General features: G+C 37.2%; 6 protein-coding genes across 10 annotated transcripts; 3 read left to right on the top strand and 3 right to left on the bottom strand.

The window, feature by feature from the left end:
* Positions 1–723: 723 nt before the first annotated feature.
* On the bottom strand, positions 724–4,128 carry LOC111789248 (uncharacterized). 4 transcript variants are annotated; one of them, XM_023669964.2, is made up of 10 exons: positions 3,967–4,128; positions 3,581–3,703; positions 2,724–2,804; positions 2,548–2,636; positions 2,314–2,388; positions 1,905–1,966; positions 1,741–1,818; positions 1,329–1,529; positions 1,039–1,132; positions 724–906 (listed from the first exon to the last, which is right to left on the bottom strand). In XM_023669964.2, the coding sequence occupies exons 2-9, from the start codon at positions 3,701–3,703 to the stop codon at positions 1,050–1,052; spliced, it is 792 nt and encodes a 263-aa protein (XP_023525732.1). In that variant the 5' UTR covers positions 3,967–4,128; the 3' UTR covers positions 724–906; positions 1,039–1,049. The 4 variants fall into 4 exon arrangements, with proteins under 4 accessions (XP_023525732.1, XP_023525730.1, XP_023525731.1 ...); XM_023669962.2 differs by having other exon boundaries at positions 724–1,132; XM_023669963.2 differs by having other exon boundaries at positions 724–1,132; positions 3,581–3,762; positions 3,967–4,124.
* A 1,655-nt stretch (positions 4,129–5,783) lies between these two features.
* LOC111788941 (Lactoylglutathione lyase / glyoxalase I family protein) lies at positions 5,784–6,984 on the bottom strand. The gene is made up of 2 exons (XM_023669528.2): positions 6,593–6,984; positions 5,784–6,206 (listed from the first exon to the last, which is right to left on the bottom strand). Exons 1-2 carry the CDS (start codon positions 6,856–6,858, stop codon positions 5,987–5,989), a joined length of 486 nt encoding a protein of 161 aa, XP_023525296.2. The 5' UTR covers positions 6,859–6,984; the 3' UTR covers positions 5,784–5,986.
* Positions 6,985–8,291: 1,307 nt separating this feature from the next.
* On the top strand, positions 8,292–11,471 carry LOC111788745 (calcium-dependent protein kinase 29). The gene is made up of 8 exons (XM_023669219.2): positions 8,292–9,094; positions 9,815–9,958; positions 10,209–10,361; positions 10,450–10,565; positions 10,645–10,812; positions 10,895–11,022; positions 11,100–11,199; positions 11,357–11,471. Exons 1-8 carry the CDS (start codon positions 8,455–8,457, stop codon positions 11,426–11,428), a joined length of 1,521 nt encoding a protein of 506 aa, XP_023524987.2. The 5' UTR covers positions 8,292–8,454; the 3' UTR covers positions 11,429–11,471.
* A 197-nt stretch (positions 11,472–11,668) lies between these two features.
* On the bottom strand, positions 11,669–14,667 carry LOC111788747 (uncharacterized). 2 transcript variants are annotated; one of them, XR_015419982.1, is made up of 5 exons: positions 14,384–14,667; positions 14,059–14,226; positions 12,744–12,975; positions 12,527–12,653; positions 11,669–12,440 (listed from the first exon to the last, which is right to left on the bottom strand). XR_015419982.1 is itself a non-coding variant. In XM_087121673.1 (2 exons), exons 1-2 carry the CDS (start codon positions 14,487–14,489, stop codon positions 14,087–14,089), a joined length of 246 nt encoding a protein of 81 aa, XP_086977799.1. In that variant the 5' UTR covers positions 14,490–14,662; the 3' UTR covers positions 13,949–14,086. The 2 variants fall into 2 exon arrangements, 1 of the variants encoding a protein (XP_086977799.1); XM_087121673.1 differs by lacking the exons at positions 11,669–12,440; positions 12,527–12,653; positions 12,744–12,975 and having other exon boundaries at positions 13,949–14,226; positions 14,384–14,662.
* On the top strand, positions 11,973–14,052 carry LOC111788744 (Pentatricopeptide repeat (PPR) superfamily protein). The gene has a single exon (XM_023669218.2). The coding sequence runs from the start codon at positions 11,973–11,975 to the stop codon at positions 13,575–13,577; it is 1,605 nt and encodes a 534-aa protein (XP_023524986.2). The 3' UTR covers positions 13,578–14,052.
* Positions 14,668–15,823: 1,156 nt separating the features above from the next.
* LOC111789074 (uncharacterized protein At1g76070-like) lies at positions 15,824–16,825 on the top strand. Its single transcript, XM_023669716.2, has one exon. It carries the CDS (start codon positions 15,824–15,826, stop codon positions 16,508–16,510), a length of 687 nt encoding a protein of 228 aa, XP_023525484.2. The 3' UTR covers positions 16,511–16,825.
* The last annotated feature ends 1,208 nt before the right edge of the window (positions 16,826–18,033 follow it).

Raw genomic sequence — 18,033 nt, 5'->3', positions numbered from 1 at the left:
ACTAATTGATTTAGTTGAATAATGCAGTGATAATTAATATAAGCAAACTAGACTTTAATTATATGCATTTTTTAAAAAAAAAAATTAAATTAAATAGAAACCAATTTCATATTTAAAAAATAAATTAAAAATCAATTACAAACTTTAAGAAAAATATAAAGAATCAAATAAAAAACTAAATTCAAATCTCAAAATCAAAAAGTGTGTTAGGTTTGAAAATTTATTATTGGCCAAACTGAAAGTGAGATAAAATGTTGTGAGCTTTGTGTTTTAAATAATGATGGTGTTTTAATATTGTTGCACTACAATAATTAAGATGGTCATTTGTTCTAAGCTTGTTTTCTTGTATATTCATTAAAACTCATACAATTTCCTCTTTTTAACTTATTTATTTATTATTTTTATTTTTTTAATGTATATCCAGCGGTTGCCATAAGAGATTATTGTGACACCTCACTTAATAATAATGTTTTTTTAAATACAAGGGTTAGGTTTAGGGTGGAGCATTCCCAGTTTCGAACATTTCTTTTATTAAAAAAAAAAGTATTTATTTAATTACATTAAAAAACAGACTAGACTTGGAAATTGATAGAAACGAGTGTATTGAAATTAATACATTAAAAAACAGCGAACAACATTTGTGGCCGTGGTTGGGATATTATCAGGGGTGAAAAAAGAAAGTGTAATAGAGAACTCAAAATGTGGCCAAGTAACGAAAAGAGGTGAAAGACAAGAATATCCTAAGAACTCAAATAAAAGAATAATACAGTGTGTCCGGCCAAGAGTTTCTTTTTTTTTTTTAAATACTAAAATACAAACGTCAAAGCAGCAGCTCACCTAAGTCTACAAGAAAACGAGTCGCCACCCTCACATGGCGGGGCTCTTTCAAACACTTCTTCCATCTAACTACCCATTCCAAAGGGCAAAAATAAAAGAAGTCAAATTCCTACTCTGTTATAATATAGTTGTCCCTTGCAACTAGCAACTAAAAGAAGAGAGAATCCTAATGATAATATTGCATATAATTAAGATTTTAACCTTTAACCACCTCATGCGGCAGCTTGGATCGGTCCTCCATTAGTCCTGAAACCACGGCCCCTTCCACGAAAACCCCCCCTTCCACGTCCACGCCCTGAAAATGTAAACAATTCCGAAGTGAACACGAGCTCCAAGGAAAGGGAATAGTTGAAATATAAGGCTGAATAAAACCCTTTGCGGCTTTAATTCAATACAAAAAGTATTGACCAAAACCTGCATATCCCAGCTAAATAGCCCAATCAAAGATCAATTAAATATAAGCCATACTGAAGAAGGAAATAAGAAAATACCACGTCCTTGAGCTGGTAAGTCTTGGTTGTATCCTCCATCTTGCTGTAAATCATACTGAGGACCATTGTATCCTCCTCTTCCACGGCCACGGAAATTACCACCACTCCTCCCTCGACCCCTCCCTCTTACATTTCCGCCCCTATTACGGTCCCAATCTCCATCATCATATTCATTTGTCACATAGCCATTGCCTGGGGGTCCTAAAACAAGTACAATTTAACCATAAAAACAAACTGTTACGGGGGCATATTCACTCACATTCATGCAAGAAACTGAATGAATAACAAAATTCCAATTCCTATATTTGGCACTGCAAGTCTGTCACTAACCATAAAAGCCATTACCTTCCATACACAATGACATGACAAAGGGCTAAAGAAAGACTGATAAATGAAATCAAATGCTACACACCTCTACCCCGGGCTCTTCCTCTGCCATTACGGCCCCGTTCTCTACCTCGTCCCGGACCCTGATCATGAGGTGAACCTTCTGCAGTATACAAAAACAACAGTGTCCAATATGAAATACAATAAGTCCAATAATCAAAATAATAATATGATAAGACATGTCAGTACCTCCCTCGTAGTCGTACTCCACATAAGTTTTCACCAGCTCAGCAGGAAGTGGAGGCTGGTACCTGAGGTAATAGTTACGTGTGAGAAAATTGTTTATTTGTCGAAAAGCATTTAAAAATTATGAGATGTAGAAGACTAACAAATCTGAAGAATCTTAAATAAAGTCTCTTCAGAATTTTTTTAAATTATTAGTAATAATCATTCAATCCACAGACCCTACGTAAGCAAAGCCCTGCATATCTGACATATTATAATAAATGAATCTGAGAGAGAAATTGAACTTAAGGACTTGTTCATGTTTAATGCCATAGACCGTCAGATAATAAATAAAATGAGAATATCTTCATATAAGTTCAACAGTCTCAAATTTATTTAAAATGAGACACCATAAAAGCAAGTAAGGACTCACCCCACAGAAGATGTATTTAATTCTTTCTTTGAAAGTGTTATCACAATCATCGAGACATGCCTTGTTGTTTCCAATCTGTAACAACAATCAAATAACTCTATGAAACAAAGCTCAAAGCAAGAAAATTTTCCACATGTTGAAAGACTCATGTCATTGAAATAATGAATATGGTATTATAAAGTAAGAGGCTAGATTGAATAATCTTCACATGACTAGTGTTTAAAATTATCTTACGGAAGAAGGCCTTCCTCCAAGGGCTCCCATGTATCAGTGATGTCTGTGGAGCCAATTGAGGTATTCTGATGAAGACCTACAATTCGCCTCTGCATTTATCAACAGAAACACTATCAGGCCCAATCTCAAAAGTATCAAGTGGTTCAGCATCAGCAACTCAAACTATTACAGCAAACCTTGATTAGTTCCACGATGGTTACAGTCTTGTTTATAGCCCTTCCCATAGCCTTGAAAACAATTTCATTGGAACCCTTTTCCTGCAAAATGTATGGAAAAGGGTATGATATATACAATGGATTTAACTAACAAAATGTCAAATTAATGAAAATTCTTATCATCAATAAATGTAATATAATAAACATAATACCATGCATTTCCTTCAAAACAAGGAGTAATCAGCATAAAAATGAAGGAGTACGCCATATTCTCATTCTCTCTTCAGAAAACAAAATTGACTTGCACGTAGTACAAATACAACAAGAATTTGCAATTTATTCCTTATTATGTTTACCCATGCATTAAAAAAAAACGGAACAGCAATTAAAGATTTATGACCTAAATGCCTAAAAGACCTACTGCCATTGAATCGTGCAAAGGATAAACAACACTGCTGATTAGAAACACAGAATTTGATATTTTAGGTCAGCAACTCCCTAGGGCCATACATAAAATGAAAGCACTATGAATTTTGATAAAACTAATAGCCATATCGCATGATTCGTGACAATGAACTTTCCAATTGGTTCCACTAGCTAGCGCCAATCAATGAGAGCAGGGGAGTGCATATACTACAGAGACTCGTAGTTTTGCACATAAGACAGTGAAAATAAGATGACAATCCTTTGTGCCAAAACAGCTCATTGATGATGCCAACACAATTTATTATTATTAACACTACGAATTATATGCAGAACCCACAATTTGTTAATTCCCTAGTAAGACGCCATTTTACAGTAAAAAACTCAAAGCACGTATTAAGAGATTTAGAAAGACAATTAAGCCCAGCAAATAAGCCAAACATATGGAGAGAAACCTGAAGTAGGGTCATGGCATATGTGATATAGTTGCGCATCCTTCCCTGGCTTGTAATCCGAATCTCATTCTCGTCAATTGGAGTCTCAGCCCTTGGCTTCTCAACTCTGTGGTACCGATCCATCTGCGCAGCCAAGACAGTTATCCGATTTTACAGATGCAAACGAAATCAGTAATCTCCCACTGCTCCAACCCACCAAACAAACAAAGATACGAACATTGAACAGCATCGAAACATCCTAGAGTAAAGAATGAAAAGCTACGAACCAGAAAGAGAAGTAAAATACAGAAAACGAAAGAGAAAGTGCAGAGGGCGATGAAAGTCGTCTCCAAACACAAGAAAAATGAAGCATACTTGAAGCTATGAGGTTCGATCTGAGGACTTACAGCGATTGAAAGTAGGATTATCCGCTCCACAAACGAGAGCCCTCTTCTACGGCTTGTTTCTTCTGTTACGCCCTAAATCACCAGCACTGGTGTTTCGCCCTTTATATAGTAGCGGCACTATTGCGAAAACTACCCTAACCGACTACTTCACCCGGTCCTATCAAGTTCTCGCTGATTTTCTCTTCTAATATTTCTTTTATTTTCCAAAATATTTATTTAAATATATAATAAATTTTAAACCTCAGCTTTCGTCAAGTTCATAATTTATATTAATTGAGTTACCATAATGACAATTGAAATAATAATTAAAATTTATAATAAACTTTTGAATTTTGAATTTTTGAGTTCACTCTATCTTAAATTAAAATAATGTTTTACTCAATTAATTTATTCAAATTCATATTAAATTTGTTAGATAGAAATTAAAATTCGAATATTAAGGTATATTTAAGTAATTTTAAATATCTCTACATAGCTATAAAAGATTAAGTTAATTTAATCTATTGTATTTGTCACGTGTGAAGTTGGTCTAATAGATTTAGAACACAAGTTGGCGTGATTCGATCGTGTTGTCACATAAGACCTACAAAATAAGTGCGATGAATAGTTAACTAAGTAATCTAGAGTAAGTTGGAAAAATAATCGATAGACTAAAAAACGAAAAAGTCAGCCACATTCATAGGCTCGACCCTCTAATCATTGGAGGTGTGTTTCTTAGGCATGGAATTGAGGCTATGTTAAAAGTCTACCGAATGGTTAGAAAAACAAAATGGCCTATGGAAAAATCAAATATCTTTTTTTAGAAAAAAGAACTATAATTTTTCAACCAAAAAAAAAAAAAGTCTAAATATTTGATTTTTTTTGCTTTTGTTTATAGAAAGAAACTTTGAAATCAAATGAATTATATCGTAGGGCTACAAAAGTAAATTAAAATATAGACTTAAAGTTTTAATTTGATTTTGATTTTGAAAGTTCACATTCGTGGGCCAATTCCTACCTTAGGCCCACAGGCTAGCCCCCCAAAACCCAAATAAGGCCCACGAATAACAAGAACGCAAAGCACGCCCATCAAGGCCTGAATACCGAGCCGAGGGTGCCAATAATGAAGACAACTAAAATTTAGTATCTTATTAGTCTAAGGCCGTAATTGGATTAAAATTATAAAACGAACACTTTAATATAAAACTGGGAAGAAATAAATAAAAAGTAAATCCAAATGGATGAAACCAACATGGAATTTGTGAAATTGAAACAAAGAACAAATCCAAATCACATGAATAATTTAACAACGGCAAAATTAAATTATCATAAAAACCATTCACCAAACATTCCACAGTAGACGAATAATAGTGGGCTATAAAACAATGGCCTCCAGTGAGTGACCATCAGTCCATAGCCTTTCGTAGGAGAAGCCACTGAAAATCTCAGGCACGGCGTGCAGCGGATTACGATAAGTCAAGGGATCCCGTACACTAGCCCCTTTTTGTTGGACCACAAAAGAAATTGCCGCAAGGACAAGTGTGCGATTTCAACCTCATCAATCACCAATTACTGTGAACAGCAGAAAGTACCTTCAAGCGGGATGCAATTTGAAATCCTCCGTTCGTTCCTGACACAGAATGGAGCATTTTAATTTTAAAAATATAAACATTCTTGAAGAATGTGTAAACAAAAAGCATGCTCGGATTATCGACATTATCCATTAAAAGGCACACTTCGCAGACTCGGTTAGGACGCAAAGTTTTCTATTCGAAGTTTGGAAGCAAAATAAGTGAAATGAAATGTGTAGCGGCTAAATGCTGAGAGAAGGAACCGTCAAAAACAAGGGGAAGCCTGCCACTAAGAAAAGCATAACCAAAACGTCCACAAGCGTTCACAGAATGCCAAACAGAAAGGCAACAGTCTTGAGCTACGTATTCAAAACATCCTAACTAAAGCCTCGCGAATCCTAAGAGCCTACAAGCAATGTTGCGAGATCGAAAGAAAGAACTGCGGGTTAAGTTAGGCAAGACGCAGAAAGTTAGGCTTCCACGACAGCGCTTTCTTTCGCTGGTGTAGCGATGATCCAGTTGAATCCGAATGGATCCTTCAGCTTAGCAACGCGACGGCCGACGTATGAGCCATCGCCTTCTGAAACCTCAGACTCTTCAACAGCTCCAGCACTCACGGCCTTGGATACAGCGGCTATAATATCCTCCGTTTCCAAGAACAGCACAACTCTTGATTCGAATACTTTCTCGCTGAAAACAAAATAAGAAAAAAATCAGAAACGATAGGTATGCTACGATCGGAATATCACAGAATCGAACCAGATGCCATGCAAAGAAAACGATTGACAAGCTGCTAGATGACGCAGAATAAGAGACATGCAGATACCGAAGCAAACGTATGAAATGTCGCTTAAGCATCAGATAAACTCAAGGAAAAAACAGAGCTCCATGAGCTTGAGCAGATCTTTCAAAGGGACCATTGAAGAGTAGACAAAAATAAAAAAAAAAACACAACTCAGAAAGGGAAAGCAGACAAAAACAACAAACAAATGCAATACAGACTGGTCGATCAGTTCTATCAAAGAAACGCATAAACGAACAGAGAAAGAAAGCAGGAGAAAACGAGAGAGACTCACTCAGGAGCAGAAGCGTCGAGAACATCAGAGACGAGGAACGAGAAGTTAGAAAGGCTGAGCTCGGCGGAAAGGATAGCCGGAGCTTCTTGCTCAGCCTTGCGTTTCGGATGCACAGTACGACTAACCTCTTCCGCGCCGAATGCAGCCTTGTAAAACACGACGGCATCAGCGGCCTTCGGCACCTCCACGAGAAGCTGCGGCTTAAGAGCCTTGAAACTCAAGGTCTTCTCAGCTCCTCCTCCATTCTGAGACTCGGATTGCGCCATTGAAGCGGAAGATTGAAGAACAAGAAAAACAACCAAAGAATGAAGGAAGAGGAATGGAAGAAAACCCTGAGAGAGAGAGAAAACAAAAAGAGAAGACAGTAATGGCGTGAGGGACTACAATCGGTTACTGAGACGCTGCATTTATAGAGGAAAAAGAAAAAAAAAAAAAAAAAAGTTAAAGCGGGAACTGGATGGAACGGGCAAAATCGAGGAGTTTCGTTTCAAAAAGTCCCTTTATTTCATGTAATTTACGATTTGTACCCCTGTCCTACTGCTCTTGATATGACCGCTGTACAAATCGTTGTAAGAACTTGTTTTCATCTCTGTAAATATATTTTTTAGGAGAAAATATAATATATATTTAATTCTTCTTTAAGCAGCTTAACTTTTATCCATTATATTTAAGATAATTACATGTACTTAAATCTATTTTATTTTTATCACGTCAGATTATTAAATTAATTTTTGTTTTATAATAAATCTTAATAATTATCCTTAAATAAATGATTTTATTAAAATTATATACTATAAATTTTAAAATAAACGCCACTTAAGATACTTGGTAGTTTATAAACCATTTAATACGAAAAAAAATTAACAAAATGAAAATGAAAATAATTCGAATAAATCCAAAATTTGGGGTCGAAGTTATACGGAATTGAAGCCCATTTATATTCCATGGCCCAGCTTCAATGGTCTAGAAGGCCCATTGCCAACCTGCAAGTCCATTTATATTCCATGGCCCATTGCCAACCTTCAATGGTCTTAAAGGCCCAATACGATGGTCTCCAGATTGTTGGGCCGCAAGTCCATTTACGAAGAACTTTAAATAAATATTTGATATATTTTTTTTTAATTGGGTTAGTTTTCTCCTCTTGGGTTGAAAGTTTTAGTAAACTTCTCAAATAAAAAAAAAAATATTGTCTGTTGTCACAATCGTATTTTTTTTGCAAGAGCGAGATAACATGGTACGACTTTGTTCTAACAAAGCGAACAAATCAATTATGAGAAATTTAGACGTCGCGGACAACGTCAACGTATGTTTAAGTCTTTAACCACGTTGTAAGAAAATGTTGTGAGCACGAAAACACTTGTGAAAACTAAGAATTGCACAAAAACAACTCTATATGATTATAAAACAGCTTATAATTTTTCTTTTTTTTCTTTTTTTTTTTTTTGCATTTTAATGCATGATTTTGGTGAACAGTCATTATCATGTTATTGGCACGACTTCAAATGGTAAAAGTCTATCTAAAATGAAAGCATGTACAGGAGTTTGGAACGGATATGTAATCTTGGACAACACTTCTTATACAAGCACGTCTTATACAAACAATAACTGGATACTCGTCAGGCGGGCATAAGCAATGGGAGAATATTATTAAATTAAACAAATATATAGTACACTACAGACGGAATGATGCCGAAGAGCAACCCAGAGGCGAAAGCAAAGCACAGAATAAAGAACCCACGGCGGCAGAGAAGGTAATAATCATTTTGCTCGCTTCCAACCTCCGTTCATAAAATCTTCATACCCAGAACAACAACAACAACAACAACGAAAAGATTTCTGCATTTCTTTCTTCCCTTTCCGCCATGGGCCTCTGGTTCACCAGAATCCGCGACATTCCAATCGCCTCCTTCAACTACGGCTCCGACTCGAACCCCCAAAGCCCTCAAAAGCCGCAATCAATTCCCTCTAACAAGTCCGTTCCGCCGTCGCAGATTGGACCCATCACCGGCCGCCCCTACATCAACATAACCACAATCTACGACCTCCACAAGGAGCTCGGTCGAGGCCAGTTCGGGACTACTTATCTCTGCACCGAGCGGGCCACTGGGCGCAAATATGCTTGCAAGACGATTTCCAGAAGAAAAATGGTGAATCCCGATGATATAGAGGATGTGAGAAGGGAGATCTTGATTCTTCAGCATTTGACTGGCCAACCCAACATCGTGGAGTTCAAGGGCGCGTATGAAGATGAGGAAAATTTGCATCTCATCATGGAGCTCTGTTCCGGCGGAGAGCTTTTCGATCGGATCATCAAGAAAGACAGTTACTCGGAGAGGGAAGCGGCGTCCATTTGTAAACAGATATTGAATGTGGTTCATGAGTGTCATTTTATGGGGGTTATGCACAGAGATTTGAAGCCTGAGAACTTCCTCATGGTCAGTGAAGACGACGATTCGCCCATTAAGGCTACGGATTTTGGACTCTCCGTTTTCATCGAAGAAGGTAACTCAGTTTTCGATTATGCCTTCATGTTGCATTGATTTTGCTTGGGAATGAATTGAACTGTGATCTCTTGAGCTAATGGAGTTCTTCTTGGATTCAAATAAATGGCATATTCAACTATTAACCCGTGAGGGGTACATTGAAAGTCACTGTTGACCAAGTCAACGTAGAGAGTCTGGTCAACCAAGTTGACCACTTCATGAAGCACTGAAGGCTAGCAACATGAACCCTGAATTCTATTTTTTTTTTTTTTTTTTTTTTTTTTTTTTTTTTTTTTTTTATTTCTTGAAGTTGAGTTGTTAGCTTTGAAGCTGTAGTCAAAAGTGACTCTAGGTATCAAACAAATGGTGTAATTTGTTTGAGGGCACTAGAGAAAGGATTCGAGCCTTGATTAAGGGGAGGCTGTTCAAAGACTCCATAAGCCTCAAGAGAGGCTCTATAGTATACTTCGTTCAAAGGCAGTATTGTTAGGAGGGAGTTCTACATTAACTAATTAAGGGGATAATCATGGGTTTATAGGTAAGAAATACATCTCCATTGGTATGACGCATTTTGTGAAAACCAAAAGTAAAAGTCACGAGAGCTTAGGTTCAAAATGAACAATATCATAACATTATCGATGATCGTGGTTCCTAACAATTTGGACTTAAACGGTACATACTAAATTACTATTTCTCAGGCTTGTTAACAGCTTTTGTTTGAATGAAAATGGTTTGTCAGGCAAAACATACAAAGACATAGTTGGAAGTGCATATTATATTGCCCCTGAGGTTCTGCAGCGGAATTATGGGAAGGAGATTGATATATGGAGTGCTGGAGTTATTCTCTACCTTATCTTATGCGGAGAGCCTCCATTTTGTGGTCGTAAGTAAATTCCTTGGCACGATTTAAAATTTAAGGCCTCGTTTGTTAACGATTTCATTTTTCGTATTCTGCCTTCAAGACTAGACTTGTTAGCTTATAGTTGGTTTCGTTTTAGTATTCGCCTTAAAAACGAGTATCTATTCTAGACTTAGAACCGAGCTAACGAGTTAAGTATTGTACCCTTATGATTGGAGTTTAATGGAGTTGGTTTTGTTTTCTTCTAATGATTTTGATGTTTGAATTCCATCAGAGACTGAGGATGACATATTAAAAGCAGTTCTGAGTGGCAACCTGGAAATGGAAGACGCTCCATGGCCTTCCATATCCCCTTCTGCCAAGGATCTTGTCTCTAAAATGTTGAGAAGAGACCCGAAGGAGCGGATCACCGCTGCAGAAGCGCTCGGTAAGATATTAGTTATTTAGATAGCACATGACATATCAAAATCACTCTCGAACATGCTTTAAAACTAATTCTCTCATTGATGGACCAGAACATCCTTGGTTAAAGATCGAGGGCAAGGCCTCCAGCAAGCCGATCGATAGCGCGGTGCTCGTTAGAATGAAGCAATTCAGAGCAATGAACAAGTTTAAGCAGCTTGCTCTCAAAGTATATTACATATTTTTACATAATTTACATTTACCTTTTGTATGATCTCTGTATTAGAAATATGCAATGTTGTTGGTAGGTAATGGCAGAAAACCTTTCAGAAGAAGAATTAAAAGGTCTGAAACAAATGTTCAAGAACATAGACACTGATAGAAGTGGTGCCATCACATTAGAAGAGCTGAAAACCGGTTTGTCGAGGCTCGGTTCGAGGCTTTCCGAACACGAAATAAAGCAACTAATGGATGCGGTAAGAACCGAAAATCTGTCTTCTGTTCATGCATTGCCTATTAATCCTAATACATGAACAAGTTACATTTCTTCTCGGTTAGGCTGATGTGGACCGAAGCGGGATGATCGACTATGGCGAGTTTATTACTGCAACGATGCATCGACATAGGCTTGAGAAGGAAGATAACATATACAAGACCTTCCAGTTCTTTGACGTAGATAAAAGCGGGTTAGTAATGAAGAATTGATAACCTCTTGCATTGGGAAGGTGATATTGATGCACAAAATGCTCATACTTTCTTTCAGATTTATCACAAGAGATGAGGTGAAACAAGCCATGATTCAGTATAAAATGGGAGATGAAGACACCATAGATGAAATTCTCGATGACATCGATATCGATGGAGTACGCTTCACTCTAATAACTATCTTGTTTTTAGTTTTATATTTTTAAAAATTGTGCTTGTTTCGTCGCAATTTCTTTATTATTCAAAACGAAGATAATTTTATATCGATGGAGTACGCTTCACTCTAATAACTCCTTTTTTTTTTCTTTGTTTCAGGATGGAAAAATCAATTTCGACGAGTTTGTGAACATGATGACCAAAGGGACAATGGAACCAAAAATTAACTAAATTACAGTTTACAGCATGAAAAAAGGGGAAAAAAAGGGGGAAAAAGGGGGGGGGGGGGGGGGGGGGAATTATGTTTATTATTATGTATAGATAATTAATTAGATAAGCAAAGTCAATAACGTCCCTTATACAGTTAAGTTTTCCGTTCTTCAATATTTATCAAATATATTTTATATTTTTACAATTAAATTTTTATAAATGTATTTTAAGGAAGAAGAAATACAATTTTTACCCTTAAAATTATATGTATATACTGTAGTATCATTTTTAAAAAAATATATATGAAAATATTTTCTCACAGATCTTCACATGAGGAATTAAATGAAATTGTTGTTTGCAGTAAAACTTGAGAAAATTTGAAATATTTATTTTTAAACAGAAGGAGAATTTTTTAGAAATTTAGAAATTAGGGCAATCAATTTTACGGTAGATCCGTGAGTTGTGAGGTTGAAGGTTCGCTGCAAAACCCTGCAAAAACCCAACGCCAAGCCGAGTGTCTGTGCAGCCGGAGCGGACTGAAACCTCAACGGAGAAGAATCCAGTAATGGCTCTGTTCAAATCGAAGCCAAATCTTCCACCCTTTCTGTCTTCTCTCTCGCCGTTCTTACAGAATCACCGTTTATTTTCATCTTCCACTTCAATTTCCGAGTCTCAACTTCAAGACGACGACGCGAGCAATACTACTCCGAAAGCCTCAAAGCCTGTCCTCTTACCGGAAGAAATCCAGGCCGCCGATAAATTCCATTTCCTAATTAAGGAATACTATCGAAGAAATCCCAGTCCCGATCCCACTCCACCAAGCCCTAACTTCACCATTTCTGCTCTCTCCAACGAACTATCCCAAATCTCACCTGTCCAGGTCGTCTCTCCGGCCGTCGTTCGTTACGTCATCGAGAAATCTGGTGGCGTCCGCCATGGCATCCCCTTCCTCCAAGCCCTCGCGTTCTTCAACTGGGCGACGGCAAGCGAGACGTTCGAGCACTCTGCACAGCCCTACAACGAGATGATTGACCTAGCCGGTAAGGTGAAACAATTCGGATTAGCGTGGCATTTGATTGATCTGATGAAAGCTAGAAATGTTGAAATTACTGTTGAAACCTTCTCGATTCTTGTCCGGCGGTATGTGAGGGCTGGATTGGCGGCGGAGGCGGTTCATGCGTTTAATCGCATGGAGGACTACGGCTGCAATCCTGACAAGATTGCTTTCACAATTGTTATCAGCATTCTGTGCAAGAAGAGAAGGGCAACTGAAGCCCAGTCATTTTTTGACAATCTGAAACATAAATTTGAACCTGATGTTATTGTTTACACTAACCTGGTCCATGGCTGGTGTCGAGCCGGTGATATCTCAGAGGCCGAGAGGGTGTTTAAAGAGATGAAGATGGCAGGTATTAGCCCTAATGTTTATACTTACAGCATTGTGATTGATGCATTGTGTAGATGTGGCCAAATTACTCGTGCCCATGATGTTTTCTCTGAGATGATTGATGCTGGTTGCAATCCCAACTCAGTTACATTCAACAATCTTATAAGAGTCCACGTGAAAGCTGGTAGAACAGAGAAGGTTTTGCAAGTGTACAATCAAATGAAGAGATTGGGTTGTGCTGCTGACATAATTACTTATAACTTTCTTATTGAGACTCATTGTAAGGATGATAATCTTGGAGAGGCTACAAAGGTCCTCAACTCTATGGCTAAGAAAGGCTGTACCCCGAATGCGTCGACCTTTAATCCCATATTTAGGTGTATCGTGAAGTCGCATGATGTAAATGGTGTTCATAGGATGTTTGCTAAGATGAAGGATCTGGGTTGTAAGCCAAATACAGTGACGTACAATATCTTAATGCGGATGTTTGCAGAATCGAAATCTGCTGATATGATTTTCAAGTTGAAGAAGGAGATGGAAGAAGAAGAAGTTGAGCCTAATTTGAATACTTACCAAGTACTGATATCGTTATATTGTGGGATGGGGCATTGGAACAATGCCTACAAGTTCTTCAGGGAAATGATTGAGGAGAAATGCTTAAAGCCCAGCATGCCCATCTATGAGATGGTTCTGCATCAGCTGCGAAAGGCGGGACAGTTGAAAAAACATGAGGAATTGGTGGATAAGATGGTCGAGAGAGGTTTTGCCTCACGGCCCCTTTAGAGTAACTGGCTTCTTTTATACTCAGAAGTTGTAGTTACATTGCCCAAGTGTCGACCGACACAAGAAGTTAAAGCCCCATTTGATAACTATAACTATCACCCAGCAGTTTGTATGGCTGGAGTCATTGCTTTGATTTTGTTAAGATCCTATGTGAATTGGCCTGAGGCTGCCACTTGCGTGGGCTGGGAGAGCTGTCTACAACAGTATTAGAAGGCAAAAGGTTCCTAGATTAGATACTTAAAATTAGGAGGGGACAAATGACAAGGGGCTGTTTGGTTCTCTCGAACCTCTTCTTAAGCTTCTTTGTTTTGTTCTCTACTAAAATGTAGACCAGGTTTTTGGAATTAAAAGATCTGTTTTTGTTATTGAAATTTTGCAAGGAATTCAATTATTGTTTTCAGAATCCAATCATTTCATCAAGACAATGTTCAACTTTGAGTATCAATATCATACTGAAGTAACAGAGATTTGAAAAGATTACTGAATAATGCCGGTGATGACAATCTTTCTTAGTTACCCTGCATATCCAACATCTCCTCTAAACGCTTCAATCTCTCTATTCCTTCACTGAGCAGAAACCTTACTTTCTGTCTCTCGTTGCAGCCGCGGTTGTTCTCCATTTCTTGTCTGATTGTATGCCTCAGTTCCTCTGTTCAAAGCAGACAATTTCAAAACTAACGAAATCCGAAATGAAACCAGGGTGAATTCAAATCACATCTGAAGATCATGACAAGAAAAATGCATAGAAAGTGGATGTTCGTCATCAAAACAATACTTCATTGTAAGATCATAATCAAAAGCTTAACCTCGAGCGTGGACAGGAGCTTTTTGAGCAGTTCTTAGAGCCTGCCTGTACAGCTTCAACACTCTTGCACGGAGAATAAATTCCTGTAAATCGAGGGAGAGAACCATGGCGAATTCTCTTCCTGTACAACATTTCTACAATGTTAGATATAGCGAAAGAATTCGACTGTATACAAAATTCTTCCACCAGTAAAATTCCGACGTGGAGAAATTTATAGAACAAATAATCGAAATCTCTTGGCTCTGAAGACTAGTTGGACAAAATGAATATCTTCTAGCAGAATCATATCAAACAAAAGCTAGGGCAAAACGTAAACGTAAATTTCTTCTATAATGTACGGACTTACCTAGTGCTACTACCAGTTCGTCAAGCCCACTGTGGATCAAACTGAAGTGAATTCCATTTCTGTTGGTCAGTTCTGAGTTCGAAGGTCATGAAGGAAGACGACGATCTGGAGAAGGACTGGAGTTGGGCCAGTGACTCCAGAAAACTGGGCTTTTCTGGGAAGCGATTTGGGCTGAAGCCTGCCCAGTAGGACTCCAGGTTAGTAGGCCCAAAATTTTAACTGGGCTCGATGGCCCTCTTTTTCTTTTTTAATAAAATCAAAATATTGGCTTAATTTCTTTTTTCTTTTTTAATTTCAAAATCTGATTTGATTTTTGAAAGCAAAGGGTAAAGAATAAATAAATAAAATAATAAAAATAGTATTTATATGGTTGATTTAAACAAAAAAAAAAAAAAAAAAAAAAAAAAAAGTCATATTCAAAGTACAGAAATGGACTAAACCAATTCAATTTGATTGATCTCAATGGTTTCTTTCATCAGCCAACCCCCAATAATTAATGATAAAAATAAAATACTTAGATTAGATAAGGTCAGTGATTAACAAATGCAACCGAGTCAAAGATGGGAGCTCAAATTGGTCCAAATAAAATACTCATTTATTATTAACATCGACTTTATATTACAATTAAAAAAACACATTAATTAAATGTGACGTTACATTTGTGAATGCCGCCTACTTTTATTTAAATTCCACGTCACAATACAGACTAATTCTTCCGTATCAAGTATATATTTTTAATTATATAAACATTTCATTAAACTCACTCATTATTGGCTTCTTGATTATTTAAAAAGATGAGGCCTTTGTGTAATAAGATATTAGGAATATTCTCACTCTATACTCAATTTGTGATTTAGCATAGCAATTAAAATCCATAATTTGAAACGACTGACATAAATACTTAATATTTAATAAAATGAAAAGGAAAAAAACATGGTGGAGGAATGTTTTTGTAATATATAACAATTTGAAGGTAGCCGGAAAAAAAAATTGCTTGGTCAGACCTTTCACGACGTTTGACCAAAGCAGCGTCGACGAACCTTTCTTAATTCTTCGTTAATTAAATGTCAACTGACAGTATATATAATCCACGCCATGAAATTGCGACTCAAAATTGAACCCAAAGGCAAGATCATGAAGCTTTTTCCCAGAGCGGCCTCCGCCTTGATTTTCCACAACCCGCCGAAAAGTCCTGGCCGGGAGAACCGTCAAGTCGCCGGACGAGGGTTTTCCGGTCCAGTAAAGAAATCGATCATACCAAAAGAAGCGCAGTCCAAATCGAATAGCTCGGGATTCGAGACGCCGGAGCCAACTTCGCCGAAAGTTTCGTGCATCGGCCAAATCAAGCACAAGAAGAAGATGAAGGAAATAGCGAGGAATGCTGCTGCGGCGGCGGCGGCTAAAATTTCCCAGCCGAAAAGGCGGCATCCGCCGTCGGTGATTAAGAGAATTTTGACCGGTGGGAAAATACTCGGGAGGGCGAAATCAAACCATGTGGCGGCTCCATCGAGAAACCACCGTGGTGGTGGGAAGCCACCGCGCATGAATCAGATGAAGCGATTCTCGAGTGGACGTGACACGTTGGCGAGTTTTGATTGGACGGCGCAGATTGTACCAGCTGACTTGGAAGGAGAGGAGACAGAGGGCGATGGGCGGAGTCCGGTGTCGGAGACAGTGTGGATCGGAGAAGACGTGGGCCCACTGCAACCCAGAAAGGAGGTGAATATATGGAAGAGAAGAACCGCCGTTCCTCCCACACCTCTTCAACTCAATTCCAGTTGATATTTCAGTTTTTTTTCTTTTTCTTTTTGGTAATTAACGCCAAAAGAATATGTACATCTATATTTTACAAGGCCCATTTACCCATATTTCCAATTGGGCCCCAAAATTAAACAAAATGGGCCTAAAACAAAGCCCACTCAGAACAGATATAAATGTACAGATTCCTCCGTCAGTAATTCAAAATAGATAGAGAAAATGACAGAAATTAATTAAATAATTGATGGGTAGTTGTGTAATAGTGTCTTCTGTGGAGGGGAAGTCAATGCATATAAGCTATTATGTTATCATACGGAATCTTTTGATATATATATATATTATTATTATTATTATTATTATTATATGCATGCAATTCTAATCATATAAGATTTCCAATACAACACCAGATCACAATTCTAATATTAACAAATAAATTATAATAAATATACAAACAAACCAATTAAATTTTCATTTCAATTTTAAAATGTTCTTCATTTTAATGGAACTTATCTCAAATTTATTGTATATAAAACAAATATTTTCGAAGAGGGGAGGAACAAACCTGATATGGAGAAACTTGAAAAGGAAAGAGTAGACTGAGATATTGACACGGCTCAATCAGATAGATTTTGTAAGTCAAATCTGAGTGAGCCGGGCCAATATCGGAGTAAACTATTTCAAAGAGGAAGAGGGAGAAGAAGGAGAGAGAGGGAGAGGGATGAAAGGGGAAAATGAGAAGGTGGGCTTATGAAGAAGGGATAAAAGGGAGGGAGGAGGGAGAGTTAGGTTAGAGATTAGGTCGCATTAAAAGCGCTTTCACTCTCAAACTTCAACACAGAGCGGACCAAAGCATTGAATTCCAAATTGTTTTTCTGCATATTTTCCGTCTCCAATAAAAGGGAATGCAGAGGAAATTAAATAAAAAGGGAATCCTTTCGTTGGGCAACACGCAGCGCCATAACTATTTTCAAACATATCGGTGCCCATGGCTCACACCCTGCCTGCATGCATGCCTTTGCAATAACTCCTACCCAACAACGAAACCGAATCTTCTTCCTTTTTTTTTTTTCTTTTTTTTTTTTTAATCATCTCAAATTACATTTAAAAAAAAAAACAGATATATTTACTACAAATTCTTACCTTACAAAAATTACTTTAAATTATCAATATTTTTTACCAACTATCTTTTACTGGGTTAACTTATTTAGTATAATGGTAAATTACAAGTGTCAAAACATAGGCTTTAAAATATTTAGCTAGAGTAGATATTTATGTTAAGATTATATTAATATTTTGTCAAAAATATATAATTATTCAAGCATATTCTAAAATAAATAAAAGAACAAAATTGAAGTTCGAGTTCATTTAAAAAAAAAAAAAAAAAATCAAAGGAATTAGATAGGGTGAAATAAATAAATAATAATAATAATAAAAATCAGAATCTCATGTAGCCAGCGGAAGATTCAGATGAATAAAGTTGAGGCGATTATGTCACTCATTATTTAATACATATAAGTCTTGTAGACGTGAATCCTATTTGTTTTAAA

This window comes from Cucurbita pepo, chromosome 2 (assembly GCF_057944985.1).
Source record: "Cucurbita pepo subsp. pepo isolate OVF chromosome 2, ASM5794498v1, whole genome shotgun sequence".
Taxonomy (NCBI): domain Eukaryota; kingdom Viridiplantae; phylum Streptophyta; class Magnoliopsida; order Cucurbitales; family Cucurbitaceae; genus Cucurbita; species Cucurbita pepo.
This window is presented reverse-complemented; position numbering and strand designations above follow the sequence as displayed.

Bases quoted from the DNA above. Each gene is read 5' to 3' on its own strand.
- LOC111789248 (XM_023669962.2), bottom strand. From the start codon at position 3,703: ATGGATCGGTACCACAGAGTTGAGAAGCCAAGGGCTGAGACTCCAATT. The intron at 2,637-2,723 runs GTTTGCTGTAAT...TGATAAATGCAG, and splicing joins CCATCGTGGAACTAATCAAG to AGGCGAATTGTAGGTCTTCA. The intron at 1,967-2,313 runs GTGAGTCCTTAC...CTATTACCTCAG, and splicing joins TTAAATACATCTTCTGTGGG to GTACCAGCCTCCACTTCCTG.
- LOC111788941 (XM_023669528.2), bottom strand. From the start codon at position 6,858: ATGGCGCAATCCGAGTCTCAGAATGGAGGAGGAGCTGAGAAGACCTTG. The intron at 6,207-6,592 runs GTGAGTCTCTCT...TTTTGTTTTCAG, and splicing joins CTCGACGCTTCTGCTCCTGA to CGAGAAAGTATTCGAATCAA.
- LOC111788745 (XM_023669219.2), top strand. From the start codon at position 8,455: ATGGGCCTCTGGTTCACCAGAATCCGCGACATTCCAATCGCCTCCTTC. The intron at 9,095-9,814 runs GTAACTCAGTTT...ATGGTTTGTCAG, and splicing joins CTCCGTTTTCATCGAAGAAG to GCAAAACATACAAAGACATA. The intron at 10,566-10,644 runs GTATATTACATA...TGTTGTTGGTAG, and splicing joins TTAAGCAGCTTGCTCTCAAA to GTAATGGCAGAAAACCTTTC.
- LOC111788744 (XM_023669218.2), top strand. From the start codon at position 11,973: ATGGCTCTGTTCAAATCGAAGCCAAATCTTCCACCCTTTCTGTCTTCT.
- LOC111788747 (XM_087121673.1), bottom strand. From the start codon at position 14,489: ATGGTTCTCTCCCTCGATTTACAGGAATTTATTCTCCGTGCAAGAGTG. The intron at 14,227-14,383 runs GTTAAGCTTTTG...TGCTTTGAACAG, and splicing joins AGCTCCTGTCCACGCTCGAG to AGGAACTGAGGCATACAATC.
- LOC111789074 (XM_023669716.2), top strand. From the start codon at position 15,824: ATGAAATTGCGACTCAAAATTGAACCCAAAGGCAAGATCATGAAGCTT.